The 16234-nt window shown below is 38.1% G+C and overlaps 1 protein-coding gene across 1 annotated transcript; it reads left to right on the top strand.

The window, feature by feature from the left end:
* Positions 1-3227: 3227 nt before the first annotated feature.
* Positions 3228-16234, top strand: FUNDC1 (FUN14 domain containing 1). Its single transcript, XM_039368194.1, has 5 exons — positions 3228-3599; positions 7548-7704; positions 8709-8784; positions 10410-10538; positions 15652-16234. The coding sequence occupies exons 1-5, from the start codon at positions 3569-3571 to the stop codon at positions 15727-15729; spliced, it is 471 nt and encodes a 156-aa protein (XP_039224128.1). The 5' UTR covers positions 3228-3568; the 3' UTR covers positions 15730-16234.

The raw sequence follows: 16234 nt of genomic DNA, 5'->3' as shown, positions 1-16234 counted from the left end.
ATATATATTTACATTGCCCCCAACAATCTGGGTCCTCATTTTACCTACCCCGGAAGGATGGAAGGCTGAGTCAACCTTGAGCCGGTGAGATTTGAACCGCTGACCTGCTGAACATAGTCAGCTAAAGTGGCCTGCAGTACTGCACTCTAACTGCTGCGCCACCTCGGCTCAAGATATAAAGATTTTGGGGAGTACTCCCTCTTTGTCCACCTGATGCCCTTGTTTTTTCCCTGTGACTTATTGTTCTATTGAAGAGGTATGAAGGTAAATGATAATGCTTGTGCTACAAGGAAGTAACAAGATGGGCACCCAGTGGCTATGGCTGGCAACATCGATAGCGATAGCTCTAAAAGAGACAAAATGGTACTTTCCTGCCACATGCGGTAAAAGAAGTACTTCAGGCAAAACATTGGGTCAGGCAGAAACAGTTAAAAATCTGAAATGTACCCATTGGTTGTAGAACTAGCAACACGTGGCATCCAGAACTCAGCTTTCTTTCCCAGTTTGAGTTTTCATGCAGTAGAGAACTAGCTTCTTTCAAGAGAGGAAGACTCTTGTTTTGAATTTTTGAGTCTAGTAGTGCAAAACTATTAAACCCGGTAGTTTTTTTTTAAAAAAAGGTTCTAATATTGTGTCTTAATATATAGTCATACGGTCCATGTGTAAGAACTGGCAAGTGCTTTGGAAAGCATTAGTGGCTGCCTGTCTCCACAGATGTCCATTGGCCATGGATGGATGTGCTTAGTGACCTGAAACAGGGGGGTATGGCCAAAGAAGCTAGATCATGTTCATGGGAAAAATATGTTGGGAGAAGAAAAGCATTTTATTCTGGAATAGCTGATGATGACAACGTTGCCTCAGCTGTGGGCTACAGAAGATTTTTTTTTTTAAGACTGTATCATGAGGGACAATCATTTAAAACCAGTTTTCAAGGCATGTCTGTACCTCTGTTAGGGAAACAGACGGATGAGCCCTTATTTCAGTTATATGCTATTAGAGATATATAGCAAGGAGTTATATGAATATTAAATTGAGAAAGTTTATCACTATTTCTGGGCCTTAAAATGGATGTTGGTATTTTATTTTATTTTTTCTCCTAATAATCTTGCACATAAAACAGTAAAAAAAAGGATTAAGTTTTATTTCAATAAGAGAATCTACTTGTATGCTGCTATTAAAGAAGTCTACAGTACAGGTAATCTTTATGGACAATTGCTGAATCAAAGGAAACAGACTCAAAACTTTGGGACTTTATGCGATTTACTTAGATATTTCAACCTTCAAATCTAATACAAATAAATTGGTACAAATTTTAAACATAGTTTTTCATATATATATTAATTCATTTTTCTCCTAAATGGATACAGTTATCCCACAACAACTCTCAGAAAAACAGAAATAACGAGTTGGCTGTATTCATCCTATGGTTGTTTGAAAAACACCTGGCTAGAAAGTAGCCAACAAATATTTTAAACTAGGATACTGTGTAAAACAAAGCTGTGTGGTTATTTTTCAATGTGTGATACAAATGCAGAAAAGTGTGCCAATTAAATAAATCATGATCAGTTAAGCATGGATAAATATGTTGTGTAAACACAGCCAATGTTTTTCACGGCATAGTCTGTGGGAATCTAAATCTGAGTCTCTCATTTCTTATGCAATAGCTCATATGCATCATCAAAGGTCTCTAATATAACACTGTCATAAAATAACAGATTTTTAAAGACATTATTTCAACAAATATTTGCGGGGAGGGCTACCTTCTTAATTCTTTCTGTATTTTTGGAGCCACAGTCCCAGAAAGACCTGGTTATAGATAATTGGAAATAAGCACATATTGGTTAGAGCAAAGGTCCCCAACCTTTGGGACCCGTTCCATGGAGAGAGGTTTTTCCATGGACTAGAGGGTGCATGGTTTTGTGTGCTGCCTGCATCTCACGGATGGGGCTTTGCTTGTTTGTGTGGACCGGTTGCTGGCATGCCGCAGCCTGGTACTGGTCCACAGACTGGGGGTTGGGGACCCTGGGTTAGAGAACTACTTATAAAACAGAACGGCAGAGAGCAATTTCAACAGATTATTTTCTAAGTGGTGTTTTGTGGCCACATCCACCATGCCAACCATGTTTTTAAACAGACAAGCTTAAGGGATACAGTACTGTGCACTTTTTCTGTAATGGCCATCTCTGGAGGGAGATGGGCAGTTCAAAAATGTGAAAATAATCAGAATCTGATGCAAACTAATAGTTGGAAAGAGAAGGAAAAGAAGAAGTAAGAAACCCTATGAAATTGCTCTCTCACCTGGACTTCTTCAGTAAAGTATCAACTATAGGTCTTACATTAGTATTTAAGCTCTTTAAAACATTCTTAATCTTTTTGTTCAATGGAGCTCTTTTAAAAATGTATTTTAATGCATAAGCACACAGATATAGATTGTATTTCAAGGTCTCAACTAACACAATAGGTTTTTAACACTTTACAAATACACAGTTGTAATCTATCTCACATATAAATTTGCACAATCTTTCTCTTTTTTCCTCCCCTCTTTCAACTCATTGTAATTTTAATCCCACATTAGTCTACTCTAGCCACTTAGACACATAGATGAAGTAACAACTCACAAAAGGATGTTTTCCAATGTTTCAGAAAAGGTGCTATCAACTCCTGATTTTTCACAATGCTCTTCTACAAAGGAAACCAATAATGCTCAAATATACCCATCAAAGTGTTAAAAATTAATATAGTAATATATGCACTTCTTTATTCTATTAAACAATGCAAGCTAAATGTCAGAAATTAGTAAAATCTTACTCCTGAACCCTAGGGGTTATAATCCCCAAATTAAGAATCCCTAAAGATTTTATCTCGCCACAGTTCTAAGGTATATATAATTCTGTAATGCTTTCTCACCCGTTATCTTGGAAATGGCGACTAGATGACCTTTTATAGATGTGACCACTAATCTCGTTGGGGTAATGTATGTTGGAAGGCACACATAAGTCTTCTATCTGGTTGCTCGGTTGCCATTACTCTCGCCGCGTTTGTCCTCTCCATTACTACTTTGTCTGCTGAATTACTTTCATACACTTCACCCCCTGCTCCCTGTTTTTCACACCAACCTCTGGGAAAATTTCCACCAGATACGCCAAGGAAGGATTTAAGTATGCAAGTAATGTAACACTACTGACAAAAATAAATAGATTACAATATATGGAATGCCGCTGAGTGCTATGTAGAAATTAAATAGCCTTTTATTTTCCGCAGGTTTTGTAGATACATAGCATTCCAAGGGGGGGGAAACACAGTCTATATCAATTTCTTTCCCTAATTGCACATGCTTTAATGCAGAGCAATAATCAAACTACAATTCCCACAGTTCCCCGGGAAGATTCGGTGATGACGTTACTCAGCGACAGTCCAGGCGAGCGTTCGAGCTTGTTTTCTTTGCAATGCGCATGCGCTCCTACAGGAAACCTTCGGAGTTCAGAATGATGCGGGGGGAGGTAGGTTGCGACTGAGCGGAACTCCGCGGTGCCTCCTTTCCTCCCGCTCTTCCCAGTTGCTACTAAACATGTCGTCTCGGAGAAATCGCCCCGCCTCAGGTCAGTGAGAGCCCTATTTCTCTCAGGGCTGTCATGGCGCTATTCCTGCCTTCTCCGAATGGAGCTTTGCCAACATTTCGGGAAGAGATTATAATCGCTAGTCGAGGAAATCGTGAGCCCGTTCGGCCAGAAGTTGCCCTCTTCCCCCAGGCCTCCTCTGACCCTGGCTCTGCGCAGGAAGAGGCTCTCCTCCCTCCGACCGCACCGAGGGCTGCGCGAGAGCTGAGTGGCTGCGCGTGCGGGGCGGAGCTTCACGAAGCCCTTTTCTCGGACTCTCGGCTGGGAAACGTGAAGGGCAGGCGGGGCCCCCGGAGCGGCAGTCTCTGGCGCAGGGCTGTTCCGCCGGGGGACTCTGCCGTTCGCGTTTAACCAGGCAGAAGCCTTTTGCTGGGCTCGCCTTCCTTGTAAAAGGATTGTGTGCGTCAGAAGAGCCTCGCAGGAGCAGGCGAAAACCCAATCCCAAAATGGCCAACCAGACGCCTCCTATAAGCCAGGCGACTCAGAGCTGTGCTGCCTTGGGTCCTGGAGCGTCGTGGTTAGTAGCCACGAGGCATTGCCAATTTCCGCCCCGAGTTTGCCTGTCGGATCCCGATGCTGCGCCCATCCACTCTGCTCCCTGTAGGAATTAAGAAAAGTCCCCCTCCTTGCCATCTCTCCATTTAATCAAGATAATGACTGAAGATAGTTTGAGCCCGGGTGTTCCTGTAAACAGATTAGAAATAGATATACCACGTTCACCTGAGGGGGGATGGGCTGAAGGTCATTGTTCAGTCCCCGCTTGACAGCAATTGTGCCATAAGGCCTTTTTGAACAAGATTATTGGATGCGTTTTGCGTATGTGTAATTACCCCCTTTCATGGCTTGTGTCGTTTGGCGCTTAATCTAGGACCAGGAAATAACCAGCCTTCCAGCCTGTCCTATAGCATAGGGTATGAATTGGGATACGCTCAAGATACTTTTGCTCCAGTAGTTTTAGTTGGTTGTAGGTGGGTGTTTTATTTATCATGGCATTTATTTTTCTGTTAACTGCCCGGATTCTGGGAGATTGTGATAGAAAGCAAAGTAAATAAATATAATGGTATTTATCCAGATGTGTTCTTTTCCTGAGGGATGTTCCCATACTGATAGGAGGAAGAAAGATAACATGGTCCAAAATGTTTTTACTGTTGCTTCTTTGCTTAGGAGGGAATCCACAGTTGGTGTGAAATACCCGGCATTGTTAGGCTCAAATTCAAAATAAGCTGTGGTTGTGTTCACATGAGACACTTCTAAATGGTCAATTTTTTAAAAAAAACTCAGCTAACCCAGTTTTATGGATTAATTGCAATATGTTCGACCACAAACTAGACAAACATGTTTTGTGTACTCATCAAGCCCAACCATTTTAATTGTTATGCCATTTTATGTGATGCCATTTTACTCCTTTTTCAAATGGTTAAATGATGCTATATTTACTGCCTTGTGACTATTCTGCCTCTCAACCTGGAGTTTTAATTTTGCAAAATGTTGAAATTGAGGATAGTGCCACTTAAATTTCAAATTAATGATGATTGCGTTGTATTTATAATTTTAAGTATTTTAAAATTAGAGATATTGAGAAAATGTCAGTTGAAAATAGAACTGGAAATCATAGCTTATTCAGAGTTTATTACTATAAATACTTTTAGCTGAAGTAGATTTATAAAATTCATTTTACTTTTGTTTCTTTTTTCCCTAAATTGTATTTACCCTTTTAAAATTAGGATTTCATTTTTCATTGTTCCCTTAAAGAATTCTCATTAAAGACTGCTGAAAATATAATACTTTGGAAATCTGCAGTAGGTATTATATATATCTATCTTGCAATACATTCTAATATGTGGTGATCCATAATTTTTCTTTCATGTCTATGAGTAGTTTCATTGTTCTTTCATAGATATGAGTGTATTCTTATGTCATAAAAGCTGTGTCAGTGCATGTAATTTTAAAGGATGTTAACATGTGAAATTCAAGATCATGAACTTCTAATAGCTATAATGCATAGGGAACTTTAGGAGTTTATGTTGGATTCAATTTATATTACGTAGTTCCTGTTACTACAGTCTTTGGTTGAGAAGAAAGAGAAATCAAATCAAATTACAGGAGAGTTATAAGCTCTATAAGTGATAGAGATCTTAACAATAGAATGTATTTAGTGCATCTGTGGCATAGAAACTTGCAAACCACGTTAATTAAAGATTATTTTAGTTACAGTAAATAGTTTTCTGTTCTACTGATTCTTATGAAAACATGATTATATAGTATATGCTTTCTTAACAGCCATTGGAAACTTGCTCGATTATCTAAAAGCAATAAAAGAGCCTTTTTAAAATTTTATTCTTTATTTTTAGAAGTTTACAAACTATAGGCAGGCTACTAAAATACACATTAATAACAACATTTAATTAATTCGAGAAATAAGAATTTCAAAAAATTAAATGATTAGTGAAAAGTAAAACATTAAAAGAAAGACAACATTCCAGCATCCTTAAAACCCCTAAATAAAATTTAACCAAATACAGTACTAAAGAATTTGTTGAGAATAGTCTAATATATATGTGAAACTTATTGTCACTAATTTTTTAAAAAATACTATATAATACTGTATTATAACTATGACAAAAATACCCAATGCTAATCTTAAAATTTATGCCAAAGAAAAAAATATTTCTTCATCCTTTGACTAAACATACTTTTCCAGATTCCAACATTTCCAAGAGCCAGTCCTTACTGTCTGGAATAATTAGAATATTACTTTTCCAATTTCTCTATATCATTCTTCTTCCCAACTCCAGCCCGTGACTGGTACAACCACAATTTCATAGTCAAATTCCAGACTTTTGGTAAATAATTCAACTTCACATCTTTAATGTTGAGATAGTTCCCCATAAGTCTATTAATGTATATTAAAATACTACTCCAGAAATGTAGTGCATAAACATTTCATATAGCTCAATAAGTCCTATTTTTTTTTTATTTCCAATAGAGAAAATCTGATATTACCCCTTTTAAATACATTGTTTGGAGAGTCCAATATACTCTAAATAGATGAATTTTGATGAATCAACTTTAACTTCAAATTCCTTAAATGCCATTTTAAAGAATATAATACTGGTAATCTTTGTTTAACAATCACAGTTGGGACTGACAACTTGGTCATTAAATGAAGCAGTCACTAAGTGAAAAATTCTTGAGACTATGCTTCAATCTTCAGCTTTCATTTGTTTTGCATATCTGCAAAGAAGGTAAATGGGGGCATTGGTTACAAAATTACTAAATAAGGTCCAGCAACATAGTAATATATTGGGAGCATTGGTGGAGATTCCAAATCTAGGTTTGATTGGTATACGCAGTGTTTTCAAAGGTAATTAACTTCTCTTTATCATTGTTTTTCTTTCTAAGAAAATATAAGATTGGCCCCCACTTTGACACTCTTTCATAAGGCCTGAAGACCTAGTTTTGTCAACAAGCCTGGGGACTTCAGAGTGGGATGGAGCTCCTCAAATGGCTAATTTGATCAGGGGTCTTCAAACCTGGCCCTTTTATGACTTGTGGACCAACTTCCAGAATTCCTCAACCAGGCATTTTGGCTGGGGAATTCTGGGAGTTGAAGTCCACAAGTCATAAAAAGGCCAAGGTTGAAGACCCCTGCATTTGATTGTTGATTGTTGACACCAGAGTGTGGGGGGAGCTTTGGCTTTTTATTGTTTTTATATTGGGTTTTTATCCTCGTAAGCCACACAGGATCACTGAGAGTGAGTTGGGAGGCCATATACATTTTCATAAATAAATAATAGTTCGTATAATTTGCTATTCAGAGTAGCTCAGTGAAAATGTATTTGTATTATCTTGTTTCTTAATGCATACATTTGAATAGTTTTACATCTTTTTAAAATGTAGAAGGTGTCTAACTTTCAATTTCTTTTATAGAACATGACAGCGATGATGATTCATATGAAGTACTGGATTTAACAGAATATGCAAGGCGTCACCATTGGTGGAACTGTGTATTTGGCAGAAATTCTGGACCTCTTGTAGAAAAATATTCTGTAGCAACTCAGATTGTAATGGGTGGTATAACAGGCTGGTGAGAACAAATTACTTTTGACATTCTATTTGGGACATTTGTTTTACATACAGATAGTCCTCGACTTAGAACAGTTTGTTTAGTGACCATTCAAAATTACAACAGCATTGAAAAAAGTGACTTATGACCATTTTTCACACTTATGACAGTTGCAGGATAACCACGGTCACATGATCAAAATGTAGACGTTTGGCAACTGACTCATATTTATGACAGTTGCAGTGTCCTGGGTTTGTAAGATCACCTTGACCTGACAAGCAAAGTCATTGGGGAAGCCAGATTCATTTAACAACCTTTATCAACTTCAGTGATTCACTTAACAACTGGCAAGAAAGGTTGTAAAATGGGGCAAAACTCATTTAATTTTCTCACTTAGCAACAGAAATTTTGGGCTCAATTGTAGCTATATGTTGAGGATTATCTGTACTTAATCTGCTTTTTTAATATATGTGTATAAATGCTAAATGTGATTATTGTATTTTTGTATTGTCTGATGAATTATAAAATAATAGAAATAAAATAGTTTTTTCAATAATTCATGTAAGTAATTTGCTAAAATTTCTTAAAAATAAATGTTTTTGTTGTGATTTTTGAAAGAACGAAAATGAATATAAAAATATGGGCTGAAAGAGGCTGAATAAATATATCCAACACTGTAGTGTGTGGTAGAGTAATATACAGTTTATATTTGACAGCATCTTCATTCTATGTTGTTATGGATAGCACATTCTCCATAAAGATTGTGCAAGATTCAGTGCATGAAGTTACAGAGAGCTGTATGATCATATTTATTAAAAAAAGATTCTGACTGCATTTTAACATGATTTAATCTCATGTGTTACTCTGCCATTACTTCCTCTGCATTGTCAGCATTCTGGCATATTTCCTATACTTTTCACATTTAAATATAGCACCATATTTTTATTGCCCGTTGTCTCATGAATACTTATTTGTGTATTTGTCTACACAGATCCTGAATTTTATTTCTCTTTTTCTTTATTAAGGTGTGCAGGATTTTTGTTTCAGAAGGTCGGAAAACTTGCAGCAACTGCAGTAGGTGGTGGCTTTCTGTTGCTACAAGTAGGTAGATGTTATTCTGAAAATATTAATTTAAATAAATGTCAGTTAAGTGTTTTGCAAATAGAAAAGGAAATAGAACTTAGAGAAATAGAGGGATTTGAACTCAGGGGAACTCCACCTTAGGCATAAAAGCCAAGATGGGTGACTTTAGGCAAGTCATTTTCTCTCAGCCAAATCCTCCTCACATGGCTGTTGTAGAGAAAACAGGAGGAGGGAAGGACTATTAGATATGTTCACTGCTTTTGAGTTATTTGTAAAAATAACAAAGGTGGTATACAAATAAATATTTAAGGGGATTGTGCAAGCAGATTTTCAAAAGTGTTAACTATTTTTAAAAGAAAATAAAAAGATAAGCATATATTTAACAACCAATCATATGAGCTGACTTACAGAAATTAATCATTTTACATATTCCCAATATGCCATAGAGATAACCCAATTCCTTAAAGTGTACTTGAGAAAAAAGCTAATAACTAGGAAGAAAAAATACATTCTACCTGCAAAACTAGACATAGTTAGGTACATCCTATAGATTTAATAAAAATGTTGCTGTGTTCATTCTTGTATAGATTTCTGTTAAGAAACTGCATACTAATGATTATAGGGCTTTATCTAAAACCCAGATATGCACATTTAAAAACACACTGCACTCAAATAAACCTGATTGGCTTTTAGGTAAAAGTTAATGTGTCTTCGTAAGGAGAACAAACCTATTTCAGGTTGTTATTTTGTCTAGGGAGATATGTAATGTGAAATGACAAAAATAATATCTCTTATTGCAATTATTTTCTGCCATAAATACATAATTTAAATCTTTAAAAAGGATATTTCTGCGTTATTCTGATGGCAGCACCAGGTACAATATCCACATGTTGTCAGCCCTCCTGGGTAAATCGGATAGAAAACAATTAAATGAGCTAAATATACTTTATTATAAGGCTCCATTAACAGAATCGTGCAAGTCTGAAGTACAGACTTCCAGCTGTCACTTTAACCATCTGATCCATTAGGTGGGTAAAAGCTTCCTAAGTTTCTTTCTCGGACTGTGAAAGTGACTGCAGGCTCCTATCTCTGTCTTGTCCAAGGCAGCATCTTTTTCTCTCTTATCCCAAGGTCATCCACACGTTCCATTACAAGTGTTCAGAATGTGTCCTTTCAATCTGCTATTCGTACATCAGAATATTGTGGTGGAAAAGCTTTTGCAGCTTATTGTTTAGTTGTTTGCCTTACATGGAGCTTCCGGACTGTTTGTTTAGTAAATTTTAGGCTGCTTACTTCATACACATGACTGTGGATGGCTGGTACATATTTGGGAATCAAATTTGGGCTAAAAAGTGGTAACTCTGCACTCACCCCATTTTCCCTGCTGCAGAGGAAGTAGAGAAAGTGGAGCATGATATGAATAGAACTTTCTACGGGTGGGCTGATGTCGGGGTTTGGCCTACTTCTGTCTTAACTGAACACAGACATCATTTCCTGAGGCCCCTCAGCCAGTTCACAAGTGAGAATAGATTTGTTTACGAAGTATAAAACTCTCTATATCCAGACGGTCTTTTAAATGCTCAATGCAGATATGTTATTTCTTATATTCTTAAACTTGTTAAAACTTTTTTTTATGTTCCTAGATAGCTAGCCATAGTGGTTACATACAGGTTGATTGGAAAAGAGTTGAAAAAGATGTAAATAAAGCAAAAAAGCAGCTCAAAAAACGTGCAAACAAAGCAGCACCCGAAATCAACACATTAATTGAAGAGGTAAAATATGTATTATTGATTTTATATATTGATTTTGTGTAATTTCTTGGTATAAGGATGTCCCATTCAGGAAAAAAATGTTTAATAGATCTTCATCATGTTGTATCTCATATAACCTAGCTTTACTCTGAACTTGTTAGAAACAAGTTGCTGCCTATCTGGAATATTTGATTGTTCAGTAATAAGAGCCTTAACTGTTGTGTTTTTTTTTATTTTAACATGGTTCAGCTGGTTGGGTGTTTTATATTACTTATATATGTATATTTGTGTTATGCTATATATTATTAAACTATTTTTGCCGCCTCCTGGAGCCTACTTTTTTAGGTGAAGAATTGTATTTAAAAACAAAATTTAAAAATGCATTGGCTTTACTCTACAAAATCTTGTATCACAACCAATTTGATAGTCTTAAATTGCCATATACCTAAATTTTTAGTGTAGCAGGTTAGTAGAAGTAACTTGTACAGCTTCATTTATAATATTATTGAGGATTTGAGATACTTTCTATAAAGCAATTTTAAAATACAGGTAGTCCTCGAGTTATGAGTGTAATGGAGCCTAGCTGTCCATTTCACTTGTAACTCGAAAACCTATAGAGTGAATATCATACCTCAAACGAGATCACTCCCTTGCTCGTTAAAATGCATGCGGTTCATTAAGTGAACATGAGGTATCTCAGGGTGGGGAAGGCCATGGAGGCCTAGTGATGGAACAGGCCCCCAAGGTCTCCCCAAATCACTAAGATACCGCATGCTTCCCCCTCCCTTCCTGCCGTGCCGGACTCATCTGGAAAAGATCTGTCTCCTCCCTACTGCAGTTCCTGCTGCCTCCTGGATCTGAGGCAGGGGGATGCTTCCATGAGATCCGGGTTCCGGAGGCATTTTTTAGGCTACTGCTACCTGGATCTGAAGCCAGCAAAGACTTCCACAGCCCCCCCACCGCCCACAGCTTGATACGGGCTCTGGAGGAGTCCCCCAGCTTCAGTTCCATTCTCTGTTGCAGAGAACAGAGGCCTAAAGTACCATGAGATCACGTGAGATCAGTAGCGTGAGATCTCCCCCCACTGATCTCACATGATCTTGCGTTACTTTAGGTCTCCATTCTCTGCGAACGCACCGAAGGCCTGGAGTAGCCAAGAAAGTGAAAGATCTTGATCTTTGCAGGGTGAGTATTGAAGGCCTGGTGCCTAGGGAGACCTGGGGCGGGGTGGGGAGGGAGGGAATAACCAGGGTGAATGTTGCAGAACCACTGCGGTCGTTCATAAGAGCGAACAACTGCCGTGGTGCTTCAATATTCATAATTTTGCTCGTAAGCACTAGGGGGCACTCATCACGTAACTTTGAACGAGCGTTACGTGAATGCTCATAACTCGGGGATTACCTGTATATTATTTCTAAGTATTAAGGTAAATTGTTCTTTTTAAATAACCTATCTTTCTAAACCTTAATTAAGAATTATACTATATGCTATTACTTTTACAATGGCTATTGAGCTTCAAAACTACTTAGTCTGGGTGAGGATATAATGTCTACCTAGGAATAAAAATGGAAAGAAGGTAATTACAGTAAGAAATATTAAACAAGAGTTAAGCTTTTATTTTCTAGTTTTTCATTCCCTTCAATCCTAGTTGCTTCTTTGTTTTACGGAGGACTTCCAGAAATCAAATCAACTTAAATAATTGTTAGAATGCTGGTAGAAGAAAATGAAAAATGATTTTCACCAAGCATGAGTTATATGCCCCTGTTCAGACCTACTCTACAATGATAACGGTGGCAAAACATCTTCTCCACTATTACATTAATACACACCCATTTCTGTTAGAAAGAAGTTAATGCCAAGTTCTTCATCTAGTCAATGTGGCCAGTTTGCACAGCAAAATTGCTTCACAAGGAGAGTTCACTTCTGCTGGTCCTCAGTGGGTCTCCATGACCATGATATATTGTACTGGATGGCCTTATGGAGTTCAGGATTGAAAGTATCACCTTCCAATGCTCCACTCCTTCCTTAGAAAGCAGATGGAAACATTACCGTGTTTCCACAAAAATTGGACCTATCCCGAAAATAAGCCCTAGCTTGATTTTTATGTGTGACCCTAATATAAGACCAACTCCAAAAATAAGCCCTAGTTAAGTCTCCGCCCATTCCATCCCACCCTCTGGTTGTATAAGGTGGGGTGAGGCACGTGTAAAAATCAAGCTAGGGTGGAACTGCCCCACACGCCCTGCCCCCGTTTACTTCAGGACCGCTCCAGCCAAGCTTTCCACACCCCAACACCTGTTGCACTGCTGCCTGATTTCTGCAGCCACTCGTAGCAGGACACCATGTGGCATGTTGCACCAGGGCCACTGCTTGTGGCTGGATGCCACATGGCGCATCATCCCACATGGCGTCCTGCCACGAGCGGCAGCACCGGTGCAACGCGCAGCCTGCCGCGAGCAGTGGCACTGGCACGATGCGTGGCATCTTGCCGCGAGGAGCGGCACCGGCACGATGCAACACATGGTATCCTGCCACAAGTGGCAGCATCAGAGCAACGTGCCTCCTGCCACAAGTGGCTGCAGAAAAAGTCAGGCGGTGGTGCAACAGGTGTCGGAGTGTGGGAGGCCTGGCTGCAACGCTCCTGAGGTAAGCGGGTAAGACATCTCCTGAAAATAAGACCTAGTGCCTCTTTTGGAGGCAAAAAAAATATAAGACCGTGTCTTATTTTCGGGAAACATGGTAGTAGTGGGAACGGCGAAGTGAGTCAGTGATCTCTGCTTTGCAGAATGCTGCATGTATTGCTCTTCTCTCTCCTGTTCACTCTGCTGGGTGAGGTAATCTGATTGTTCAAAATACATCATATATCATCTTATCCTGGTGATGCTCAATCACTACCCCTGGAGGTAGGGCAAATATTATTGATGTCCTTTCTGGGTATTTGAAGACCATCAGAGATTGGATGGCACAGAGCAAACTGTAGCCATGCCCAATCAAAGGGACTTTGCCCTTGGGGCAGTCCATTGACATTAGTGTTCTCTCTGGAAGATGGCACTATCCCTGGAGAAGCAGGTTCAGGATTTGGGGTTTCTTCTAGTCATACATCTTTTGCTAGTACAGCAGGTGGGAGCTGTGATTTGAAGGGTCTTTGCCCAGCATTTAGTACACCAGCTATTCATTGTTGGCAGAAGAGGACCTTGCTACAGTAACTTAGGCCCTTCTTACCACCAGGTTAGACTATTGCAAGGCACTTTGTAATAGTCTAACCTTTTAAAGATAATTCAGAGACAGTAATTAGTGCAAAATCCAATGGCCTATATAATACTAGCACTTGCTGCCCAAACATATTACACTTTTTGTTATGGGGCTCTGCGCTAGATGCCAATTAGCTTCTGTGTGCAAGTTTGACCTAACAAAAGCTTTTATGTTTTGGCACATGGGTAATTCACAGGGCTGTTTGTGCCAACCCAAACTCAGCCTAATCAATTAGGTCATCTATGGAGAAAGTGTTTCTAGTGTCCCACTTTGGGGGATAAAAGGAGCTACTTCTTGGTAGCAAGGCCAGTTATGTGCAACAATCCTCCTGTGAAAATCAAGCTGATTACCTCACAAATTTTATTCAGAAAGATACTGAAACAGAACTGCCCAGATGGCATTCTGATTAAATTGGGTCATTTCTTTTATTTGGTGAATTGTTTTATTCTTGATATTTTATTGTTACATTGTTTTGATTTTTATGCTAATGTTATTTTCACTGTATATAATGTTAACTGGTAAGAATCGTTTGATTGTGGTAAGATTTAAATGTGATAAACAAGCATGGTACGGTCATGGAATAAAGCAGCAATTGATACAAAAACATATACATTGTTAACTGAAATGTTCACGATGATAAAGAAATATTGTTAGTGCTTTGGAAAAGTTAAGCGATTCATCTTCAACTTCAATACTATTAAGAGTCTATTGCAGAGAATCAGAGCCAGGAGAAAAGCTCTTAAGAGGGCCCTGAACATGCTATTATGAAGTAGAATCAAATAATTCTGGCCTATTGTAACATTAAGAGACAGAAACAAAGTAAGAAAAGTGCATGAAGAACAGCATACTGGTTATGAATAAAGTGTTAGATTGCCCAATCAACAGATTGCTACAATAATCCAAGTCTGACACAATCAGAACATTAAACAAGAAATGCTTGTAGATGCTGTGGGCATTCATTCCATGGAAAGGCAGGTTTTAGGAGGTTGTGGGCTTTTTGTTTTTAATAATAATAATAATAATAATAATAGTAAAGTTGGAAGGGACCTTGGAGGTCATCTAGTCCAACCCCCTGCTCGGGCAGGAAACCCTACACCATTTCGGACAAATGGCTGTCCAGTCTCTTCTTAAAAACTTCCAGTGTTGGAGCATTTACTGCTTCTGGAGGCAAGCTGTTCCACTGATTAATTGTTCTAACTGTCAGGAAGTTTCTCCTTAGTTCTAGGTTGCTTCTCTCCTTGATTAGTTTCCACCCATTGCTTCTTGTCCTGCCTTTTGCATGTTTGTTTTTTAATAAGGATTTTTAAATTGATATATTACTCATTTGGGTTTCCAGTAGCTCAGAACAGATAACCTTGGAACACAAAATGAGAAATGGGAAATGGGTGGGGACTGAGATGATCAGGCTATCAGAATACAATAACCTCTATCATATCATGTTCAGTTTAAGACAATGAGAGCACATCCAATCTGAAACCATATTACAGCAGTTATAAAAAAAAATCCCACATTGTTATCCACAGAAGGGACAAACAAATCTGAAAGTACTCAGCATATATGTAGAATTGAATTTGAAATTTGGAATACAAATTCAGAGCACATAATGAAAAGAGTTCATCAAGAGAATAATAAGGGACCCAAAACTGAGCTGTGAAGAATTCTTACTGGCAAGAGGAATGATTGAAAAATTGAGTTATTCCATGAAACTTGAGAGCATTCTGTGAGATTAATGTTGAAACCACTAAATCTGCAGTTTGGAGATGTATGGCAGAAGGCTGAATAGTAGTATAAATAATATATTTATAATATATTGTATATAAGTGCTCATTGGTTAGCATCCAGTGCATCTATGCAATCTGACATAAACCTCTTTCATTTTCAGTCAACAGAATTTCTTAAACAGAACATCGTGGTGTCTGGTGGGTTTGTTGGAGGCTTTTTGCTAGGTCTTGCATCTTAAGGACATGATTTTCATCTTCCTGCTGACTTAACCACGGAAAAGATGAATGACAGTGATGCACAGAGCTTGTCTATCCTCCCTAAATCTCCTGAGCAAGAAGGATGGAGTTGCCAGATACATTGGAGCATTTTATATCTTAGGCTTTACCTCCTGATGCTTACTGAAGGAGGTTTGCTGAAAATTCTGCTGTGCGTTCAGTATCATTCCCAAAGAAAAAAAGGCTAATTCTCATAATGTTTTCATTTTCTTTTAGAGTTCATATTGAATATGTTATTTTTGTTCTGCACTTCTCATTTTTAGAGTTTATATTTATTATATAAAATTATCTCATACTGTGGTTAATGATGTTATGCCAAACATGTTGAATATTGTATTTTAAGCGCAAGGCTAGCCTACTTATTTTTGAAATCACAGCGTAATAATAATTTGTACAGGTATTTTTTGCAAAGATGAAATAATAAGCAACTATGAACCCATTAAAGAGTAAAAAATACCATTAGCAGAT

The sequence above is a fragment of the Crotalus tigris genome, unplaced genomic scaffold (genome assembly GCF_016545835.1).
Source record: "Crotalus tigris isolate CLP2741 ecotype Arizona unplaced genomic scaffold, ASM1654583v1 scf7180000017601.7605149639:7615979, whole genome shotgun sequence".
NCBI lineage: Eukaryota > Metazoa > Chordata > Lepidosauria > Squamata > Viperidae > Crotalus > Crotalus tigris.
The sequence above is the reverse complement of the archived record's forward strand: the minus strand, read 5'-3'. Positions and strand labels throughout refer to the sequence as shown.